At 45.6% G+C, this 17,753-nt stretch overlaps 1 protein-coding gene across 1 annotated transcript in view; it reads left to right on the top strand.

The window, feature by feature from the left end:
• The window catches only part of LOC311110248 (GTPase IMAP family member 8-like), a gene marked incomplete at its 3' end in the record, with an annotated part of 42,530 nt that extends 39,058 nt beyond the window's left edge, over positions 1–3,472 (top strand). Inside the window, exon 5 of the mRNA XM_084188783.1 lies at positions 2,553–3,472. Coding sequence (XP_084044909.1) covers positions 2,553–3,472 — 920 coding nt within the window. The remainder of the gene's footprint in view (positions 1–2,552) is intronic.
• Between the last annotated feature and the right edge of the window lie 14,281 nt (positions 3,473–17,753).

Raw genomic sequence — 17,753 nt, 5'->3', positions numbered from 1 at the left:
AGTTCCAAACTGCCTCTGGAAGCAACATCAGCACAATAACTATTCGTCGGGAGCTTCATGAAATTGGGTTTCCATGGTCAAGCAGCCGCACACAAGCCTAAAATCACTGTGCGCAATGCCAAGCGTCGGCTGGAGTGGTGTAAAGCTCGCCGCCATTGGACTCTGGAGCAATGGAAACGCGTTCTCTGGAGTGATGAATCACGATTCACCATCTGGCAGGCCGAAATATTAATCTGGGTTTGGCGGATGCCAGGAGAACGCTACCTGCCCCAATGCATAGTGCCAACTGTAAAGTTGGGTGCATGAGGAATAATGGTCTTGGGCTGTTTTTCATGGTTCGGGCTAGGCCCTTTAGTTCCAGTGAAGGGAAATCTTCGCTACAACGTACAATGACATTTTAGACGATTCTGTGCTTCCAACTTTGTGGCAGCTGTTTGGGGAAGGCCCTTTCCTGTTTCAGCATGACAAACAGAGGTTCATACAGAAATGATTTGTCGAGATCAGTGTGGAAGAACTTGACTGGCCTGCACAGAGCACTGACTTCAACCCAATCAAACACCTTTGGGATGAATTGAAACGCCGACTGTGAATCAGGCCTAATCCTAAAATCATGGGCATTAATATGGAGTTGGTCCCCCCTTTGCTGCTATAACAGACGCCACCCTTCTGGGAAGGCTTTCCACTAGATGTTGGAACATTGCCAATTTCATCATAGCGCTTGATGGTTTTTGCAACTGCACTTTCAAAGTTCTTGAATTTTCCGTATTCACTGTTGGACTGTCGTTTCTCTTTGCTTATTTGAGCTGTTCTTGCCATAATATGGACTTGGTCTTTTACCAAATATGACTATCTTCTGTATACATGATTTCATACTGTATGTGTTATTTCATAGTGTTGATGTCTTCACTATTATTCTACAATGTAGAAAATAGTACAAATAAAGAAAAACCCTTGAATGAGTAGGTGTGTCCAAACTTTTGACTGGTACTGTGCATATATACATAGGATCTTACTCAGGTGTACATTATATGTAGTGTTTTCAATATATTGTTTGTTAAACTTTGAAATCAATGGTTTTTGTTTGGCATATATTTGAAACAAAGTCAAAGCGTAATTCTGTGACCGAGGAATTGCCCCACTGGAAATGACTTCCATATACTCCAAGTCTTTTTCCACTTACCATGACACTGTGAGGTTGTATCACAACCTGTGAATGTGTGGAAGCCTGACAAAGCCAAACTCTTGTGCATTCCAAGCCTCTCGTAGATGGTGTCAATGCAAATCTCCTGGTAGTTTTTTCCCATACCAAAAGCAACCCACAGCTTTATGGTTGGATAATCCTTGTTAAGATAGAAGATCAGACCAGCAAGGAGGACAATGATGTCCTCATCCACTGTTGGAATGACAATGGTCTGTGCACCCGTTTTGAAGGGCATCTTTAAGATGAGGTCATACACGTGTGTGTGCCTCTTCATGGTCACATTCCAGCATTGATGTCAGAGAGCCCTTTGAGAACACAGGCTCAGTTGTAACGTATATCTCTTTTCCATCTTCAGATTCATTGGCACACATCTTCTGTGTCGAGATTTTGAAAAACTCCTGTTATTAGGATTCATGAGGAAGTCCGAAAACATACATGGAAAATGGATTGTCTCCCCAACCTTCTTTCGGACGCATTTTCCTCGCTTGTCTCTTGTTGAATCTTTTAGACATTCTTTGTATGTGTCCAACACAATATTGATTCTATAGCAGCTGTTAAACTGGTGCTCTACCAAAGGCAGTAAGACACTGCTGCCATATTCGCCAAATGTGGAAACTTGGTGGGTAGGCAAGGAATGGACAATGACAGCTCCGTCAATTGTGTCCTTTATTTTTGGCTGTTAACTGTAGATAATTTGATTGTTAATTTGTTTAAAGTTTGTATTTTATATACCAAAAATATGAGTTTAAGAAGCAATGTGAGTCAGTAAATGTAGCTTTAGTAGCTGTTATGTAAGATCACACTTCTCTCTACAGATCAACATCACACTTCTCTCTTCAGCTCAACATCACACTTCTCTCTACAGATCAACAACACACTTCTCTCTACAGTAACAACATTTTATGTTTTATCCAACAGAGACCTGGATTGCTCTGGTTGGCAACACTAGACTTGGGAAGAGCTTGACAGCATTCCAAAACCCAAACATGACTGGTGCGTACTTAGTCTTCACTTCACTGTATGTAGGCCACAGGACAGAGATGGAAACTGATTTACATTGTTGTAAATCTTCTTCTTTTTTATGGGTATGCACAAAAAAATATGTTTTATTAAATTATTAATACATCTTAATAAAATGAATGTAGGATTACATGTAGCTTAACTTATATATTTATTTTATTTTATTTATGTAATTGTTAATTTGCTTACAGTTAATATTCTATAGACCATCAATGTCTAAGAAGCTAAAGACTGAACATGTTCAGTAGATGTTCTGTAAGATGACTAAACAGAAAGAACATCAGCATCAGACTTCTTTCTACAGTAACAATATTTCCTTCTTATCCAACAGAACACAATGAGGAGGTCCGGATTGTTCTGGTGGGGAAGACTGGAGCAGGGAAAAGTGCAGCAGGAAACACCATCCTGGGGAGAAAGGCTTTTGAGTCAACAATGTTGTCTATTTCTGTGACATCAACATGTGCTAAGAAAAGAGGAGAGGTGGGAGGGCAAAGTGTCGCTGTTATCGACACACCAGGCTTGTTTGACACTGAGTTAACACAGGAGGAGGCACTGAAAGAGATCTCACAGTGCATCTCTTTCTCTGCTCCTGGTCCCCATGTGTTCCTGGTTGTGATTAAGCTTGGAAGATTCACTGAAGAGGAGCAGGAAACTGTGGAGATGATTCAGAATCTATTTGGTGTTGAAGCATCAAAATACACCATGGGTCTCTTCACACATGGAGACCATCTTGATGATGTAACAATTGAAGACTTCCTGCATGGAAATCCCAAATTGGAAAGTTTAATTGCCAAATGTAATGGGGGATATCATGTCTTCAATAACAAAGATCAGAATCCCTCTCAGGTCAATGAGCTTCTTGATAAGATAAACAAGATAGTGACGGTGAATGGAGGAAGCCACTACACCACTGAGATGTTCCAGGAGGTTGAGAGAGTGATTGAAGAGGAGAAAGAGAGGATCCTCAAAGAGAATGAAGAGAAGAGACTCAGAGAGATGGAAGAACTGAAGAAGAAGTTTGAAGGAGAGCGTTTAAGGGAAGAAGAAGAGAAGCTGAGGATAAAACAGAAAAGAGAGGCTCGAGAGAAAGCTGAAATAATAAACATCACTGTAATGACAGCTGCCATTGCCGGAATCGGAGTGTTTGTGGGATTAGTCGGAGGCCCAGTTGGTATGATAGTTGGGTCAGCAGTTGGTGCAGCATTGGGAGCTGTAGTTGGAGCTGCAATAAATAAATGCAGTACTCAATGAGAGTCCACAGCTAATAGTGCTGTAAGTTCTACAAGTTGTTTGACTTTATTATTTCATACTGAAAGCTTCCTCTATATACACCGAGCATACCAAACATTTGGAACACCATCCTCTAACATTGAGAACTGATATAGAATATGAGAGTGAAAGTTGACCTTGTCTTTCCAATCAACCTGGACAAGGATCTAAATACATTTTAACTGGAACACTTCAGGGCAGCCAAGCTCTTCAGCCAAGCCAGAGAACACCACACATGAACTCATATCATCACTGGACTATCTACACTGAACACTTGGAGAAAGACATCTATATATACATGGTCATCTTAATGTAAAGACAAGTCATGACATATGAGAGATGGAAAGTATTGTGGTTACCACAAGCCATGTTGACAGGAAGACTGCAGATGCAAATGAGATGTTCGCTAAATCTGTTGCAACCTATCACTTCTCACTTCTGAGACGTATGTTTTGTCGTACATTGTCGCTGTTCAAATAAACTGAATAAATACAAATAAACATATTCCACTGTCATTGTAGCCTACATTAAGAATGACACTTGGGGGGTTTGATTAACAAATATTTAGCTGTTTTTGTTATTATGTTTTAGTAATCACTGGAAAAGGTGGTTGTATTGAGTTACATTTTATCAGGAGTAACCGACTCCTGAAAAAGAGGAGGAACTCACAAATAAAGTATTGTCAGGGCGTGTGTAGGTGTGGTGTAGGAAATCAGATGCAGGACGCAGACGGTAGGTTCCAAAAACTGTATTCCGACCCAAACACAGGCAACAGGGCAACAAAGCCCAACAGCTAAACTACGCCCAAGGCGTGTAGGCAAAATGCGCACAAACAGGTGCGACTAAATATGTAGTGCACGAAACAAGTGCAAACGAGCTCCAGCGCAGTGGAGAGAAATATGCTCAACCGAGCAAACACAACACTGACGAAAACAATCACACACAACACAAGACAAACACAACGAGAAACTTATAGGACACTAATCACGTAAAACAGAAACAGGTGTGACACAAACAGACAAAAGCAAACGAACATGAAAACATAAATCGGTGGCAGCTAGAATTCCGGAGACGACGAACGCCGAAGCCTGCCCGAACAAGGGAGAGAGGCAGCCTCGGCCGAAACCGTGACAGTACCCCCCCCTTGACGCGCGGCTCCAGACGCGCGCCGACTCCGGCCTTGGGGACGACCCGGAGGCCGCGGCGCAGGGCGCGTCGGATACCCCCGATGGAATTCCGTCAGGAGCGACGGGTCCAAGATGTCTCTCCTCGGCACCCAGCACCGCTCCTCCGGACCGTACCCCTCCCACTCCACTAGATACTGAAGACCCCCTCTCCGACGTCTAGAATCCAAGATGGATCTCACGGTGTACGCCGGTGCCCCCTCGATGTCCAACGGGGGCGGGGGGGTCTCCAAGATCTCATGTTCTTGGAGCGGGCCTGCTACCACCGGCCTGAGAAGGGACACATGGAACGAGGGGTTAATACATTTATACTCCACTGGCAACTGTAATCTATAACAAACCTCGTTCAACCTTCTCAGGACTTTAAATGGCCCTACAAACCGCCGACCCAGTTTCCGACAGGGCAGGCGGAGGGGCAGGTTTCTGGCAGAGAGCCAGACTCGATCTCCAGGTGCGTACACAGGCCCCTCACTGCGGTGTAGGTCGGCGCTCGTCTTCTGTCGACGTATGGCACGCTGCAGATGGACGTGTGCAGCGTTCCACGTCTCCTCCGAGCGCCGCACCCACTCATCCACAGCGGGGGCCTCGATCTGGCTCTCATGCCATGGTGCCAGAACCGGCTGGTACCCTAAAACACACTGAAAAGGGGTTAGTTGGGTGGAGGAGTGGCGAAGAGAGTTCTGTGCCATCTCAGCCCAGGGCACATATCTCGCCCACTCCTCCGGCCGGTCCCGGCAGTATGTTCTGAGAAACCTGCCCACATCCTGGTTTACGCGTTCCACCTGCCCATTACTCTCCGGGTGGTAACCCGAGGTGAGACTCACCGAGACCCCCAACCGCTCCATAAAAGCTCTCCAGACTCTGGAGGTGAATTGGGGACCCCGGTCAGCCACAATGTCCTCGGGCACCCCGTAGTGCCGGAACACATGAGTGAATAGTGCTTCGGCGGTTTGTAGGGCAGTAGGAAGACCCGGCATGGGGAGCAAACGACAGGCCTTAGAGAACCGATCCACAACGACCAGGAGTGTAGTATTCCCTTGAGAGAGGGGAAGGTCAGTTATAAAATCCACCGAGAGGTGGGACCATGGTCGTTGTGGAACGGGCAGGGGTAGTAACTTACCCCTAGGCAGATGTCTAGGCGCCTTACACTGGGCGCACACCGAGCAGGAGGAAACATAAACCCTCACATCCCTGGCCAACGTAGGCCACCAATATTTGGCATTAAGACAGTGCACTGTCCGGCCGATACCCGGATGTCCAGAGGAGGGTGACGTGTGAGCCCAATAGATCAATCGATCCCGACACTCGAGCGGAACATACTTCCGACCCTCCGGGCATTGTGGTGGACTAGGGTCGGTGCGTAATGCCCGCTCGAGCTCAGAATCGAGCTCCCACACCACCGGTGCCACTAGACACGACTCCGGCAGTATGGGAGTGGGCTCCACGGACCTCTCCTCCCCGTCATACCGCCGAGACAGTGCATCTGCCTTACCGTTTTGTGACCCAGGGATGTAGGTGATCTTAAAAGAGAAACGGGTCAAAAACATACTCCATCTAGCCTGTCGAGGGTTCAGCCTCCTCGCTGCCCGGATGTACTCCAGGTTACGGTGGTCCGTCAAAATGAGGAAAGGGTGTTGAGCCCCCTCAAGCCAGTGCCTCCACACCTTAAGGGCTTGGACCACAGCTAACAGCTCCCTGTCCCCTACGTCATAATTTCGCTCCGCCGGGCTGAGCTTCTTGGAATAGAAGGCAACGGGGCGGAGTTTAGGTGGCGCGCCTGACCGTTGGGACAGCACGGCGCCAATACCGGCTTCAGACGCGTCCACCTCTACCTGAAATGGTAAAGAGGGATCCGGATGCGCCAGCACCGGAGCCGAGGTGAACAGGTCCTTCAGCTTCTTAAAAGCCCTGTCCGCCTCGACTGACCACTGCAGACGCACCGGGCCCCCCTTTAAGAGAGACGTGATGGGAGCTGCCACCTGCCCAAAACCCCGGATAAACCTCCGGTAGTAATTCGCAAACCCCAAAAACTGCTGCACCTCTTTCACAGTGGTTGGTGTTTGCCAATTACTCACGGCTGACACTCGGTCTACCTCCATCTTCACCCCTGACGCAGACAACTGATACCCCAAGAAGGAAATCGACTCCTGGAAAAACAGACACTTCTCTGCCTTCACATACAGGTCGTGCTCCACCAGCCTCCGCAACACTCTGCGCACCAGGGCCACATGCTCGACACGGGTAGGTGAGTACACGAGGATGTCATCTATGTACACCACCACTCCCTGTCCCTGCATGTCCCTGAAGATCTCATCCACGAATGATTGGAAAACTGACGGAGCATTCATCAACCCGTATGGCATGACGAGATACTCGTAATGGCCCGAGGTGGTACTAAAGGCTGTTTTCCATTCATCATCCTTCCTGATGCGCACCAAGTTGTACGCGCTCCTGAGATCTAATTTCGTGAAGAAACGCGCCCCATGCAACGACTCAGTCATGGTCGCAATCAGCGGGAGTGGATAACTATACTTCACCGTAATCTGATTGAGACCACGGTAGTCGATGCACGGACGCAACCCCCCATCCTTCTTCTTCACGAAAAAGAAACTCGAGGACGCGGGGGAAGTGGACGGCCGTATGTATCCTTGTCTCAGTGATTCGTCTATGTAAACCTCCATAGCTTTCTTCTCCTCCTGAGACAGAGGATACACATGACTCCGTGGGAGCGCAGCTCCTGCCTGAAGGTCTATCGCACAATCCCCCTGCCTATGGGGTGGCAATCGCGTCGCCCTCGCCTTACTAAACGCGATAGCCAGATCCCCATACTCAGGTGGAATGTGCAATGCGGGCACCTGGTTTGGACTTTCCACCGAGGTAGCCCCTAAGGAAACGCCCAAACATCTACCCACACACTGAGCAGACCACTCCTTCAGAGCCCTCTCCTGCCACGAAATAACGGGGTTATGGGTACTTAACCAGGGCATGCCCAGCACCACCGGATACGCAGGAGAGTCAATCAGAAACAGTTGTATTATCTCCTGATGACTCCCCTGCGCACACATCCTAAGTGGCGCCGTGACCTCCCTGATTAAGCCCGTACCCAACGGACGACTATCTAGGGCGTGAACGGGAAAAGGAACTTCCACAGGGAGAAGGGGAAACCCTAACTCTAAACAAAACTTCTTATCAATGAAATTCCCAGCCGCGCCTGAATCTACCAGCGCCTTACACTGGGAATGAGGTGCCACCTGCGGAAAACACACAGGCATACAAAAATGGGCAACAGTGAGCTCTGGGTGAGTGGGGCGCCTACTCACCTGGAGGGAATCCCCAGTGCGGGACCTGTCGTCATCTCCCCGAGGAGGCCATCCCCAGCACCTAGCCGCGGTGTGTCCTCCCCGACCACAGTTGGTGCAGTGGATGGACCCCCCACTCTGCCGACTCCTCCTACCTCTAGCGCCAGCGCCCCCGAGCTCCATAGGACACGGCTCGGGTGCGCTGGAGGATGGAATGGACGGACCCCCCTCAGGACGTCCGCGGGTAGCCAATAGGTTATCCAACCTAATTGACATGTCGACCAGCTGGTCGAAAGTGAGACTGGCGTCCCGACAGGCCAGCTCCCGACGGACGTCCTCTCTGAGGCTACATCGGTAGAGATCGATGAGGGCCCGATCACTCCACCCTGCATCTGCCGCTAGAGTACGGAATTTGAGTGCGAATTCCTGGGCACTCCTCCTCCCCTGCCTAAGGAAGACCAGACGCTCCCCCGCCGCTTTCCCCTCCGGGGGATGGTCGAACACCGCCCTAAAGCGGCGGGAGAACTCGGTGTAGGTAATGGTCGTGGCGTCGATCTTCCTCCACTCCGCGTTGGCCCACTCCAACGCTTTACCGGCCAGGCAGGAGATTAGGGCGGACACGCTCTCATGCCCTGAAGGTGCCGGATGGACTGTGGCCAGGTACAGCTCGACCTGGAGCAAGAACCCCTGACACCCAGCCGCTGTCCCGTCGTAAGCCCTCGGGAGAGATAGACGGACTCCTCGATGTTCCGGTGCTGGAACGGGCGGGCTGGCCGATGGTGCTGGCTGGGCGGGCGGTGGTGGAGGCGAACCCCAGCCTCGGAGTGTGGAAATAACCTCCTGCAGGGCGTTCCCCATCTGCAGGAGTTGCTCCTGCTGATCCCGAACCTGGGCTTCCAGTCTTGTCTGGGCTGCTTCTGCTCCTGCTGATTCCATGGGTGGTGTGTGATTCTGTCAGGGCGTGTGTAGGTGTGGTGTAGGAAATCAGATGCAGGACGCAGACGGTAGGTTCCAAAAACTGTATTCCGACCCAAACACAGGCAACAGGGCAACAAAGCCCAACAGCTAAACTACGCCCAAGGCGTGTAGGCAAAATGCGCACAAACAGGTGCGACTAAATATGTAGTGCACGAAACAAGTGCAAACGAGTTCCAGCGCAGTGGAGAGAAATATGCTCAACCGAGCAAACACAACACTGACGAAAACAATCACACACAACACAAGACAAACACAACGAGAAACTTATAGGACACTAATCACGTAAAACAGAAACAGGTGTGACACAAACAGACAAAAGCAAACGAACATGAAAACATAAATCGGTGGCAGCTAGAATTCCGGAGACGACGAACGCCGAAGCCTGCCCGAACAAGGGAGAGAGGCAGCCTCGGCCGAAACCGTGACAAGTATTACTTAGAAGTATTATCAACACTCACAATGGACACATTTCAGCCATCAAGCATTTGTCAAGTACATTTCCCTAAAGGACATAATGTAATTAATTACATCATCCATGTGATAATTCTGTATTGTCTTATTCTTAGGACCTCACAGAACCATGGTTCTCAAAACTGAAAGAAAGCTTCATTATCCACTATGCACCACAGTCAATGTATTCCCTCATGTTATATCAATGTAGAAACTTGATGCATTACGGTCACTTTTGAGTCAACACAAACGTGTCTAGAGGGCAGGGAGATCTAATACAAAGACACATTTTCTATGAAATCATGTGACAGGCTGCTACACACTCAAAGAGATGGTGGCATAACAGGAAGGGTAGACTTAAAGGGGAAGTAACATTGTTGCACAGGTGAATCCTATGCACATTCTTGTATTATGAGTTCAAAAATAAAGTTGTGTCTAGAGGGCAGGTAGTTATAAAGCCAAGACACATTTTCTATAAAATCATGTGCCTGCTCCACTACGATGGCTGGTTTCTACATAAGGGGATATGCTGTATAAACAGTCATTTCCTCTTCTAGTCTCTGTGCTTTGAGACCTAGTCTTTCTCCACTCCCTAACGGTAGCAATTGTGGGCGTCTAATGGTGACAGGGGCAGGAAGTTGTTCCCCTGCTCAGACGAAGCATGGCTCAATTAAGGTTCTGTGCCACTTTATCGACTGTGCAGTAGCTGACCTCTGACCTCACCTACTAAGAAAATGATATCAATAATAGCATTATTACTTCTGTATTTGGCAGTTAAATGAAACAACAAAACATTATTTATACAAATAAATCTATTAACATAGTTTTTGAACACTATAATTTGTTTATAAGATTGATAGCTGTACGTTTAGTTTACAGTCGTTGCAGCTTGTTGGCCATTAGCCAATCTGCGTTACTCAACGAGTTCAAAGCACCTGAATGTATCCAACTGGTTTTCACGACATAACAACTGGTAATTCATTACCACCTTCCCACTTGGTCATGAATGCAGAATTAGGTTGATTTCCCCCGCTCAGATGTTGAATGTTTTTTTTTGAGGGGGGGGGGGGGGGGGGTGGGGGGGGGGTAGATCAGCTCAATATTGCAGATAGATTGTAACTTCTATCAATGTAATTGTCTGCATCACTTCCAATCCCCTTTATTACTTTTCAACCCCGCCATCCTTTCCCTACTTGGGGTACATTAGTGAACAACAATGCCCAGGCCTCTACTTCCAGCCTATACTTACTATCTACACCTTGTTCTACTCACAACCTCTCCGATCATTTGCATGATGTCCATCCGGTTTGCTTCTATATGCCATATCCTTCTAACTGTGCTCTTTCCCAAAAGTTCCCAACATATAACCTATATACTTATGATGGACACAGTATGCTTACATTATTAGTTATCTTGTTATTATTTGTTGTTATTTGTTATTAGTCCCATCCTTCAACTCCATTCAATACCTCCTATCTATCTCTTAACACCATCCATATAGGATTTCTTTTTGCCATATATATTTCAACCATACTGTGATGTTTTACAAAAGTTCTGAACCTTTCTATTCTCATTGCTTCTACAGATTGTGAATAAAAAATAAACATTTTTGCTAAAAGTATAATTATATTATTGATCGATTGACTATGACTTTTCAGATAACCCAGTAATGCTATCTGCAAGGTTAGCTCCAGGTAAATATTGCAATCCTTTAGCCATTCCTGGACCTGTGTCCAAAAACAAGCTACAAATGGACAGAACCAAAACAAATGATCTAATGATTCTGTCTCTTCACAGCAAAATCTGCAGAGCTGGGAAGATTGTATCCCCCATATGAATAACATTCTATTGGTAGCAAGAATTTTGCATAATAATTTAAATTGAAAGATTCTAATTTTTGAATCCAGTGTCGTTTTGCGTGTCAGTTCATAAACACTATGCCATGGGATCGGTACGTCAAAAATCTATTCCCAACTATTTTGCAATCTATATGGGACGGCTGTCAATCCTTTGGTCCTTAAGTGAAACTGATATACTTTTTTATTTATCACAGTTTTCTTTAACCAATTATGTTCTTTAATGCAAGGCCGACAGACAAGTTCCTTACTTTCTCCCCCTTCCACTTTCCACTTCCACTTTTCCGGTAAGGCTGCAATTATTTGGTTGTAATTTTGGGTAGAGCAGACATTTCCATATGTTTTTGTTAGCTGCATGTGAGACATAACTCCACCAGTCCTACCGATGATATAATTTACGATGATTATACCTTTTTTAAACATTCTGTCAAAAAATAAAGGTTTTTTGTCAATTAGTATATTTGAATTTAACAACAATATTTGTTGCATTATTTGTTCTGTCGTTTCTGGAGGATTAAATTGAAATTGCAACCAACTTTCTATGGCTTGTTTTAGCAATAGTGATATTTGGGAGATTATTTCCTTTTCAAATAACTGAAAATGAGTTGTTGTAATCTGAATAAAGGGAAAAAGGCCTTTCTTGAACATTGGGTGAGACAATCTTACTAATTTGCTTGAGAACCAGTTCGGATTTAAGTATAACTTTGTATGACTGAAGCTTTTAGTGATAGGTCTAATGCTTTAATATTTAATAATTTTTGTCCTCCGAATTCATATTCATTATATAAATAGGCCCTTTTCATTTTGTCTGGCTTTCCGTTCCAAATAAAATTTAATATTTTTTTCTCATAAAAAACTGTTCGCTAGGCGTAGGCAAGACTATAAGCAAATAGGTAAACTGGGATATTACTAAAGAGTTAATCAGGGTGATTTTTCTACAAATTGACAGGTATTTTCCTTTCCATGGTAGTAAGATCTTATCTATTTTTGCTAAATTTCTATTAAAATGTATTGAAGTGAGATCATTTATTTCCTTTGGGATATGTATTCCGAGTATATCCACATCACCATCAGACCATTTTATTGGTAAACTACATGGTAATGTAAAAATTGTATTTTTTAGTGATCCAATACGTAATATAGTACATTTGTCATAATTTGGTTGTAATCCAGAGAGGTTAGAAAATATATCTAGATCCTTTATGAGTGTCACGCCCTGGCTCTGGGGACTCTAATATGTTGAGCCAGGGTGTGTATAGTCTATGTGTGTTCTAGGTTTCACTTTCTGGTTTTGTAGATCTATGTTGGCCAGGGTGGCTCCCAATCAGAGACGGCTGTAGCTCGTTGTCTCTGATTGGGAGTCATACTTAGGTAGCCGTTTGGCACTCATTCATTGTGGTTTCTTGTTCGTGTTGGTTTGCGTTTAACCATTGACTGTCACGTCATCGTTTTGTTGTTTTGATCGTGTGATCATTAATTAAATAAAGATGTTCGCATTCAACGCTGCGCCTTGGTCCTCCTCTGTTCCCGACGAGCGTGACAGAAGAAACCACCAAGATTTGACCAAGCAGCGTGTCCAGGAGCCATCGCCAGGGAGATCTCTAGCAGATCTCCTTCGCCTCCTCGACTGGGTCAAGCCGAGTGAGGAAGAGAAGGGCTTGACATTGTGGCAGAAGGGCGAAAGGCTGGCGAGGGACATGGAGACCTGGTCCACGGGTAGGAGAGACGCCCAGAATTTTTTTAGGGGGGGGCTAACGCCGGGGACGACGGGCCAGCAGGAGACCGCGGTAGAGCGGCCCAGCGGATTGGCAGAGGAGGCCGCCAAGTTACGGGGGCCACTGGTCGAAGAGGGGGTGGAAGGTGTAGAGGCATGGCGAGAGGTACTGGGGTGTGTTACCAGTCCGGTCCGGCCCATTCCAGATCCCTGCGTAGGACCAGTGGTGTGTGTCCCCAGTACGGTCCGGCCTGTTCCTGCTCCCCGCATCAAGTCAGTGGTGCGCTTCGTCAGCCCGGTTCGGCCCGTTCCTGCTCCCCGCACCAAGTCAGTGGTGCGCTTCGTCAGCCCGGCTCGGCCCGTTCCTGCTCCCCGCACCAAGTCAGTGATGCGCTTCGTCAGCCCGGCTCGGCCCGTTCCTGCTCCCCGCACCAAGTCAGTGGTGCGCTTCGTCAGCCCGGCTCGGCCCGTTCCTGCTCCCCGCACCAAGTCAGTGGTGCGCTTCGTCAGCCCGGCTCGGCCCGTTCCTGCTCCCCGCACCAAGTCAGTGGTGCGCTTCGTCAGCCCGGCTCGGCCCGTTCCTGCTCCCCGCACCAAGTCAGTGGTGCGCTTCGTCAGCCCGGCTCGGCCCGTTCCTGCTCCCCGCACCAAGTCAGTGGTGCGCTTCGTCAGCCCGGCTCGGCCCGTTCCTGCTCCCCGCACCAAGTCAGTGGTGCGCTTCGTCAGCCCGGCTCGGCCCGTTCCTGCTCCCCGCACCAATCAGTGGTGCGCTTCGTCAGCCCGGCTCGGCCCAAGTCAGTGGTGCGCTTCGTCAGCCCGGAGCCGGATCCGCCGCCTAAGCAGAGTGCCCACCCGGTCCCTCCCCTGTGGTGTTTGGTGGGCGTGGTCGGAGTCCGCGCCTTTAGGGGGGGGGTACTGTCACGCCCTGGCTCTGGGGACTCTAATATGTTGAGCCTGGGTGTGTATAGTCTATGTGTGTTCTAGGTTTCACTTTCTGGTTTTGTAGATCTATGTTGGCCAGGGTGGCTCCCAATCAGAGACGGCTGTAGCTCGTTGTCTCTGATTGGGAGTCATACTTAGGTAGCCGTTTGGCACTCATTCATTGTGGTTTCTTGTTCGTGTTGGTTTGTGTTTAACCATTGACTGTCACGTCATCGTTTTGTTGTTTTGATCGTGTGATCATTAATTAAATAAAGATGTTCGCATTCAACGCTGCGCCTTGGTCCTCCTCTGTTCCCAACGAGCGTGACAATGAGGTTGTGGAGGGATTCTAGTTGTGGATTTAAAAGAAAACATGAATCATCAGCGTACAATGACACCTTTGTTTTTAAGCCCTGGATTTCTAATCCTCTGATATTATTATTGGATCTGATTTTAATAGCTAACATCTCGATGGCCACAATAAATAGATATGCCGATAGTGGACAACTTTGTTTCACTCCTCTTGACAGTTTAAAACTTTCTGAGAAATAGCTATTATTTACTATTTTACACCGAGGGTTACTATACATGATTTTGACCCATTTTATAAGAGATTCTCCAAAATTTAAATGCTCCAGGCATTTATATATAATCCCCAGTCGTACTTTATCAAATGCCTTTTCGAAGTCTGCTATGAATAGCAGGCCTGGTTTCCCATATTTCCCATAGTGTTCTATTGTTTCAAATACTTGCCTTAAATTATCTCCAATGTATCTTCCATGTAAAAAACCTGTCTGATTAGAATGAATAATATCCGACAATACCTTTTTAATTCTATGCGCTATACATTTTGCTAGAATTTTTGCATCACAACACTGAAGTGTAAGGGGCCTCCAATTTTTTTAATGGACTGGATCTTTATATTTTCCACTTGTATCCTGTTTCAGTAATAATGAGATCAGACCTTCTTCTTGAGTGTCAGATAATCTACCATTTACATAGGAGTGGTTAAAACATGCTAATAACGGTCCTCTTAGTATATCAAAAAAGGTTTGGTATACCTCGACTGGTATGCCATCCAACCCTGGAGTTTTCCCAGACTTAAAGTCTTTAATTGCATCCAGAAGTTCCTCCTCTGTAATTTCACCTTCACATGAGTCTTTCTGTATGGCTGTTAATTTGACATTATCAATAGAAAATAAATCTCTACAATTAGCTTCAGTTAGAGGAGATGGAGGCGACTGAAAAGAAAACATATGCTTAAAGTACTTTGTTTCCTCCTTCAAAATATAATTTGGTGAATCATGGGTGACTCCGTCAATTGTAACCAGTTTCATTAAGTTATTTTTGGTAGCATTCCTATGTTGAAGATTAAAAAATAATTTTGTGCATTTTTCCCCATATTCCATCCAGTTTGCTTTATTTTTATAATATATTATTCTTGATCTTTCTTGAATAAGTTTCTCTATTTCTTTTTATTTTTCCTCTAATTTATTCTGAGCCTCTATGTTACAGTTTTTATTGCCATCTATCTGTTCTATTAGACTTTCTATTTCCTTTGTTAATATAAACTCTTTTGACCTAAATTGCTTTTGTTTTCCCGAGTGGCGCAGTGGTCTAAGGCACTGCATCGCAGTGCTAGCTGTGCCACCAGAGATCCTGGTTCGAATCCAGGCTCTGTCGTAGCCGGCTGCGACCGGGAGACCCATGGGGCGACGCACAATTGGCCCAGCGTCGTCCAGGGTAGGGGAGGGAATGGCCGGCAGGGGATGTAGCTCAGTTGGTAGAGCATGGCGTTTGCAATGCCAGGGTTGTGGGTTCGATAAAATAATGTATGTGCTAACTGTAAGTCGCTCTGGATAAGAGCGTCTGCTAAATGACTAAAATGTAAAATGTAAATGTAAATGTTTTCGAGAGAGTACTGAATTGCCTCTAAAGGCACGTTTAATGGTGTCCCATACAATAAGGGGATTTGCTGTACCTATGTTATGTTGGAAAAAGTCAGTTATAAATTCCTTTGTTCTAATTATAAATAAATTATCATCCAATAGGCTTTGATTAAATTTCCAATATCCTCGCCCACTTGGAAATTCAGTAAGAGTAATGCATATGCCAATGATATGATGGTCCGACCGCATTCTGTCCCCTATCAACACTTTTTAAACTTTTGGTGCCAACGAGAATGAGATAAGAAAGAAGTCAAGACGACTAGCTTGATTCAGTCTCCGCCATGTATATCTCACTAGATCAGTATATTTAAGCCTCCATATATCTACTAGTTCTAATGTATCCATGACATTCACGATTTCCTTAAGAGCATGTGGGTGATTGTTTGTGGTGTGATTTCCTTTACGGTCCATTGAGCTATTTAAAACAGTATTATAATCCCCCACCATAATAATATTGTCTTGAATTGCTTGCAGGGTTGATAATTTATTATATATATTGTCAAAGAATTGTGGATCATCATTATTTGGTTTCGTAAAGGTTAATGAGCCATATCTGTTTATGGTCCAATAACATATTTAACATAATCCATCTACCTTGCGTATCTACTTGGACAATTTGCACATTCGGATCAAAATTACAATTAATTAATATCATCACCCCTTTTGAATTTCTTTGCCTATGGGAGAAGTATATCCCCCCCCCCCCCCCCCCCCCCCCCCCGTATACAATAGATATTATATTCCTTCTCTTTGAGCCATGTAAATATTGTTCTTCTGTTGTTATTATCAGCTAAGCCATTACAATTACAACTGGCTATACTTATTTCACCATACACCATAATGAGATACAAGTTTCAAGTCTATTTATCATTATATATATGTTTGTAAATTTACCAATACAAAATACCATAATGATTGAGTGTCCATATAGCTGTACCTAGATATTTGCATTGCTACTGAGTAACCCTTCAATTGTTCTCCACTAATTCCCCCGCTAAAGCCCCTCCCCATCCCATGTTGAGCCGTCATCCCAGTGATCAGCACCCCACCCACGTCCCTCCGGATCCCTAAGGCCCCGAGAGGCCAGGACCCATCCATCGAAAACAGCACACAGTGCCACCCACAAAACAGAAGCAGATTAACCGCCAAAAACATTTCCAATGCTGTCACCTCTCTCTCTCTCTCTCTCTCTCTCTATATATATATATATATATATATATATATATATATATATATATAACTATTTAAAAAAAATATGCATATCCTATTTTCCATCATTATCAATTAATTTCCGTAAAAATGTCGGCAGTTCATGCGTAGGATTTTAACATATAACCCGGATTGCCACTGTATTACCTTTAATTTATTGACAAGCAATTATTATCCTAGCAAATAATTCCCGTGGTCCATCCCATACCCCCCCCCCCCCAACATCCCCACCCCCCCACAACAGATGCCGGACAAACACACACGCACATACTCACATACTCCAACACACTCAACCCCCCTCCCCCACAATCCACCATAAAATCAGATACTCAACGGCTGTTATATCCCAGAGCCCAACTCAAGAAAGAACCTGATTTACGAGTGCACATACAGTTAAAGCTGATTGAGAAAGATGTTGAATATTGTGTTTTTATCTTGTGGTGTTTTGTACCGCTTTCTATTCAATACGCCATCTTGTCTACGCGTGCCCCCCTGATTGGTCTGTTGTTTGTGTTGTTCCCCTGCTCAGATGTTGCATGCATCATAAATTCCTGTCAATTCAGAAAGTCAACCAAATTCCATTTGAGTAGTTCTTCTAATTTAAAGGCATTGAATAGACATGGATTTCAGTGTAATTCCTGAATTGACTGGAATGGAATTGGAATTGACCCCAACCCTTACTGATAGAGAACAAGAGAGTGAA

The sequence above is a fragment of the Coregonus lavaretus genome (assembly GCF_964263955.1).
Source record: "Coregonus lavaretus genome assembly, contig: SUPER_35_unloc_2, whole genome shotgun sequence".
In the NCBI taxonomy this organism is placed as follows: domain Eukaryota; kingdom Metazoa; phylum Chordata; class Actinopteri; order Salmoniformes; family Salmonidae; genus Coregonus; species Coregonus lavaretus.
This window is presented reverse-complemented; position numbering and strand designations above follow the sequence as displayed.